The sequence below is a fragment of the Callorhinus ursinus genome, unplaced genomic scaffold (genome assembly GCF_003265705.2).
Source record: "Callorhinus ursinus isolate GAN/ISIS: 27379988/994484 unplaced genomic scaffold, GSC_fseal_2.0 scaffold2, whole genome shotgun sequence".
NCBI lineage: Eukaryota > Metazoa > Chordata > Mammalia > Carnivora > Otariidae > Callorhinus > Callorhinus ursinus.
The window spans coordinates 60,116,802-60,123,168 of record NW_027397064.1 but is presented as its reverse complement, the minus strand read 5'-3'; the positions used below and the strand labels follow the sequence as shown (position 1 = coordinate 60,123,168).

The following is a 6,367-nucleotide window of genomic DNA, read 5'->3' as shown; positions in this document are numbered from 1 at the left end:
ATTATTTGGTTCAGAGGTACAGGTCTGTGATTCAACAGTCTTGCATAATTTGCAGCGCTCACCGTGTTCTTTACATATATGAGTTCCTTTAAGCAGATTTATATTTTCTCTCATGACTTCAGCTATTCTCCAAGTGCATGTGACTTACAACTTTGTTAGTCTAGCCTGGTTCAGATTTCCAACAGCTCTGGTTATTCATGTAGATTTCCTTATAGGTATATGAATTTTCTCAGGCCCCTAACTAACTTATTAAATTCATTTGCCCATACTATGTCTTTTATGTCATTTAATGGTGTCTGAAAATACACAGTTATCTAATTACGGAAACTTTCTCTCCTTGCTGTGCCAGTTGTGTTCAACCTGTAATCAGATACCATGAAATTTCTCTTCTGTTCCAGAAAGTCTCCCTACCACTTCTTTCCTGTGTTTTAATTTATTTCTTTATATCTTTAAAATCTGGATTGTTAAGATAATTTAACTGGTTTTACTGCCTCTAAATTCTTCCTACTCTAATCTGTCCCAATACTGAAATTACTTTTCTAAGCTCTGTGCATATCTCTCCTTTGCTTAAAGAAATCATTGAAATTCTCATCTATCTACAGGGCAACATCTGTGTTTCCTATGGAGACATTTAAGATCCTCCTCATAAGCCCTTAACTTGTCTCTCATAATTCATCTTCCATCTATACCCCTCTGTCTATCTCCATGTCTTCACCGGATTGAATACCATTCTTCAACATGTGGTGTCCTCTCTTGATTCCTGTGCTTTTGTTCAAACTAGTCCCTTTTTTGGCTTATGGTCTCTCATTCTTTGTTTATTTTTACATGAGAATCATCTTGGAAGCTTTAAGAATACATGTGCCTTAGCCCCACTGTCAGAGATTTGATTTTGATTTATTTGATGTGCAGAAGGACCTTTGCAGTGATTCTAATCAGAGTGAAGAACCACTAGTGTTAGCTCTTCAGAAATGCTACTCAGCTGATATGTAATCTGCTCAATGAAGTTCTTTCAGTCAGGTTTATGATTCTAGTTTCAGTGTTTCCATAGTACTTTGTTTAATTCCCGCTGTAGCATTTATAAAGAAAACTGTCATATGAGCTTCATTTGTTCATTCACTAAGAAAAAAATTTGTTGAATGCTATTCTTATACCAGACACTATCTAGAAACTATCTAGATGCGTGGGTTTTGGGTGTTGAACCAAATAGACATGGTTCTTGTTCTCGTGGGGCAGTCTGATGGGGGGAGATAGAGGTTAAGTAGGTAAACACAGATTCATTCTGTAAGTGCTCTATAGGGAAAATAACAGGTTGCTGTGAGAGTAAGGAGTGTGGGGACCACTTTGTCTTGTGCTCAAAAGAGAAGTCAGGCTGAAGGTTATAAATTTTAGACCTTGGTAATGTAAATAGTATTTATCACCAGTGGGTGGGATGAGATCAAGTAGGGAGAGAAGTGGACCCTGAAGAATGAACTAACATTGTGACATCAGAGATAAGGGTGTGGGAGAAAAACCAGAGGAACTCAGTATCCCATAAGCCAACAAAAGACAGCAATGCAGCAGGGAGGTTGATATGTTAATATGAAAAGATCAGTATTTTAGGAGGATTATTCTGACAACTGTGTTTAGGATGAATTTGGATTATGAAGTTGGGGTTATGTTTATCTCTGATAATGAGAACCCATTGTTTCTAGGCAGTAGTTTCATTTTTAGCTTTGAAGGCCAGGATTGCAGTGTGTTATGATTCCCTTAACATAAGAAGTGAAGAGAATCGAGAAAACAAGTTCATATTGTCCTCATAGAATCTGAGAGAGTAGTTTCTCAGTTACGGGAGTATTAAGTTTCTAAGTAAGACATTCTCTTGATGAGCACCCACATTCTGCCAGATGTTGTTCTTTACACTATATTCTTTGCATTATATTCTTACCTAGTCCTCATTGCATCTCTTATAAAGTAGATAGTATCATCTCTTTCTTTCAGAAGTTAAATAACTTGCCCAAGTTCACACAGCTATTAAGTAGAAGCTGAGTTTGAAAACAAATCCATTTGATTTCAGAACTTGTGCTCTTTCCCACTTCGCTGTAATTGTCTGTTAAAAGCAAGAATGTCTAGAGCTTTTTAGTAGGACTGTTGTTGGGTTTTAGAAATGTAAGCTAGAAGAAAGACTATTAAAGTAAAAAATTAGCTATTTCGTTGTTTCTGTTCTCTAATTGTAAGATATAAAACTAAAGGATTAACAATAAAAAGAACTTCACCCGATAGCTTACTTTCTTTGTACGATAGCTCTAAATGCTGTTTGGTTCTTGAAAATGTTAGAGGCTAATTAAACAATACTAGATTGATAACAGATAGATTGGATAAAGCGATGGCACATTTCCAGAATCTTTAACTAGTTTTTGCCTTCCCAACAGAACAAATAAGCTGTAAAATCTCCATCTAGTGGCATCTTTAGGTTACTGCAGACTGGACGGAAGTGGTCTGGCCCTGACCCTTTGTAGCACGTAACCACTTGTCACACATAGTACCAGACGATGACACAGAGCATTTTACAAACATTATTTCATTTGCTTCCTTCACAGTGGTAGATAGTATTGTGTCCATTTATGTCCATTTTTACGTATGGATAAAGAGACTGAAAAGGTTTTAAAACTAGTAACTCAACATGCACACTGCATTTTTTTGGGTGGGTGTGTTAGTGGTGGGAGATGGCAGAGAGATGATCTGGACATGATTATTAAATATGCTGTATTTAGGAATGGAATTAATTGGTCACCTTTTTAAAGGCTCTTGATACATGCTTTGCAAATTTTTCTCCAGAAGGGTCATATCAGTTTATACTTATACCAAGAGGGTATTATGATACACCTTTGCTCAAACTCTTGATAAAATGGGAGCACATTTGATTTTAAATGTTTCTTTATCTGTGACTTATCTGCCACTTTAGTTTGGTTATGACACATTATTTATGGTAACTTAAAAGTGCCATTAAATTTTTTTCAGTAAGAAGTAAGGAAACATAATGTATAAAATATTTTTATAAAGATAAATTTCATATAGGATAGATTAAAACAGAGTGAAACTGTTGTCAAGGAAATTAGATAAGTGATATTTGGTCTGGATGGTAGTGGACATAAGAGTGGACCTACATGATAATATTAAGGAAGAATTAACAGTACAGCAGACTGAGCTGGGTGAAGGAGAAGGCAGCAATGGGAGACTTTTAGCTTTCTTTAAAGGCACAGTAATTTATATATGTAGCTAAAGATTTTAACCTACTTGACTTTGATGCTACCTGCACTTTTATTATACATTAAGGCCCCAAAATGTCTTTAAAAAACTTTTTTTTATTGATTTCAAATTTACACAACCTAAAATTCTATATTTTAACCATTTTAAAGTATTCAGTTCAGTCTTGTAGTATATTCACAGAGTTGTGCAGCTGATACCACAAATTCCCCAGTAATCACCCATCCCCTAAAGAAACCTCATACCTCCAGTCCCAACCTCCTCTTATTCCCTGGAAACCACTGATCTCCCATCTGTCTCTATGAATTTCCCTAATCTAGACATTTCATATAAGTGGAATCATACAATATATGGCCTTTTGTGTTTGTCTTCTTTCACTTAGCATAATGTTTTCATAGTTCAACTATGGGCATGTATCATTTCTTTTCATAGCCAAGTAGTAATCCATTACATAGATATACCACATTCTACCTGTCCATTCATGGGTCATTGCCATTTTTTAGTTACTGTGGATAATGCTGCTGTGAACATTTGTATGTAAGTTTTTGTGTGAATGTATGTTTTTAATTCTCTTGGGTATATGAGAGTAGAATTGTTTGGTCATATGGTAACTCTGTGTTTAATGTCAAAGTGGCTTTGCCATTTTGCATTTCCACCAGCAATGTATGAGAATTCCAGTTTCTCCACATCCTTGCCAACACTTTTTATTTTGTATTTAAAAAATTAGAGCCTTCCTAAAAGGTATGAAGTGATATCTTATTGTGGCTTTGATTTGCATTTTCCTAATGACTGATAGTGTTGAACATCTGTTCATGTGCTTATTAGCCATTTGTAGATCTTCTTTGGAGAAATGTCTATTCAGATCCTTTGCCCATTATTATTATTATTTTTTAAAGAGAGGCTGTCATGATTTATTTTTCGTTTAACTTAGTAGTTGCCTATTTCAGTGGATCCATTTCTCCATAAAACATTATAACTTTCTTTCATAGTACCTTTGAGTGGTACACACTTATCTCTTCTTCTTAGCAAGCTAAGATATTCACAGGCTGCTCATAGTACTTAAATGTTCTGTGCGCCTTTTTTTTGTCTGTCTGTTTTTATTTTTTACTGTGGCAAATATGCATAATATAAAATTTCATTTTTAGGTGTGCAGTTCATTGACATTAAGTACATTCTCAGTGTTGGGCAGCCATCACCACCATTCATCTCTAAGATGTTTTCATCATCCCCAAAGAAACTGTACTCATTAAACAGTAAATGTTAAGGAACTTATAATATTTTTGAAATCTCCTCGAATGGAATTTGATATGCATCACATAAAACTATTTCAGCTTTGATTCATTTTCAAGAATATATTATATCAAACATAGCATGCTGTGTTTTTTGATTTTCCTAATTGTCTCTGGTCATTACTGTTAATTTGTGAAAGGATTTCTTAAAATGGCAAATGTGGTTATTTTGATAATATATATATTTTACCATTATATATATAATTTTTATATATTACATATAATTTGAAGTTGAAAATATACATATTTATATAGTGTAAAATTTGTATAACTTATTATTTTAGGAAACTCAAGAATACACCCGAAATGTTGTTAGATATTGCCTTGAAGCTCTTCAAGACTGGTTTGATGCTATTAACTTCGTAGATGAGGTATGTATATTTTTGACATATATAAAGGCACTTAAAAAAAGTGTTAGATCTCATTTAACACTGAAAATAATGAATATCTTTTCATGGGATAAGGGAAAGAAGTCAGAATGAGGATAATACCATTAGGTTTAAAAAAGGAGAGGTGGAAGATCAGTTCTTTGACATTTAGGAGATTCTGAAGTGTACTAATCATACTTGCTTATTTCCTAGAGAAGGGCGTAATTTCTTTTTCTGTTAAGTGTATATGTCTCCATATTTCTCAGGAGTAAAAATTAGTTTCATTTGGAGAGGTTAAAGTGACAGTGCAAATGTGAATAGGATAGGGGAGATTAAGGGAAAGGGTGTTACATCTTCATTAATGGTCAGTGTTCTCCTGTGGGCTTGAACAAAGGTGATTGTTATTAATAATGAGCTAAGAAGAGTTGGCACAGAACATACCTTATATGAATTAAACAAGGGCTTGCTTGTAATTAGTCAGCCAAGTTTCCTATCAGAAGCCCCTTTTGGGCGCCTGGGTGGCTCAGTTGGTTAAGCGACTGCCTTCGGCTCAGGTCATGATCCTGGAGTCCCAGGATCGAGTCCCGCATCGGGCTCCCTGCTCAGCGGGGAGTCTGCTTCTCCCTCTGACCTTCTTCCCTCTCATGCTCTCTCTCTACCATTCTCTCTCTCTCTCAATAAATAAATAAAAAAATCTTAAAAAAAAAAAAGAAGCCCCTTTTATTCCTCTTATAAAGTGGGTTCATAATATGCCATATGTGTAAGGACCATGTTTCAGACAACTCCAACTCCCCCATCTGATTTCTGAATCCTGGGCAGATGGAACTCCTGCTGTCTTTTTGTGTGTGTGTGTATGTGTGGGTGGGTGGGTGGGGGGGAATTTTTCTTTCTTTCTTTTTCTTTGCCTTTCTTTTAAAAGATTTTTTTTGATACAATCACAAACTTACTGAAAATTTGGAAGTGGAGTACCAAGAACTTTGTTTTCTTGAACCATTTGACTTGATGCCCATTACTCCCAAATACTTTAGTGTGTATTTCCTACAAACAAGGTATACAACCAGATACAACTATAAAAATTAGGAAGTTAATGTTAATATATTGTTACTGTCCAATCCTTAGAGTTCCTTCATGTTTTATCAATTGTCCAGTGTTGTTCTTTATAGCAAAAGCATCCTATTCTGAATCCAGGGTTGCATTTAGTCATCATGTCTCTAGTCTCCGTCTGGTACGGTTTCTTATTTTGTAGAGTACAGCTAACTCAGTTAGGTTGTAGAACACCCCTCAGTCTGGGTTTTTCCCATGAGTAGACTCAGATTATGCCTCCATACTTTCAACCTGTTTTATTCCTTCTTTGCCCCTCTAGGATTAGTCACTCAGCTGGAGTTTCTCTCATTTCAGTTCTTATTGGTACTTGAAACTTAGGAGGTATTGTTGAAATAGTAACATCACTTAGACAACACTTTGAAG

The 6,367-nt window shown here is 35.3% G+C and overlaps 1 protein-coding gene across 6 annotated transcripts in view; it reads left to right on the top strand.

Moving 5' to 3' along the window:
- Nucleotides 1-6,367, top strand: part of UBR3 (ubiquitin protein ligase E3 component n-recognin 3) — a 237,133-nt gene that overhangs the window by 69,465 nt on the left and 161,301 nt on the right. For all 6 annotated transcript variants that reach the window (XM_073882720.1, XM_073882741.1, XM_073882738.1 and 3 more), the window contains exon 11: nt 4,817-4,903. In XM_073882720.1, the coding sequence (XP_073738821.1) occupies nt 4,817-4,903 (87 nt within the window). The remainder of the gene's footprint in view (nt 1-4,816; nt 4,904-6,367) is intronic.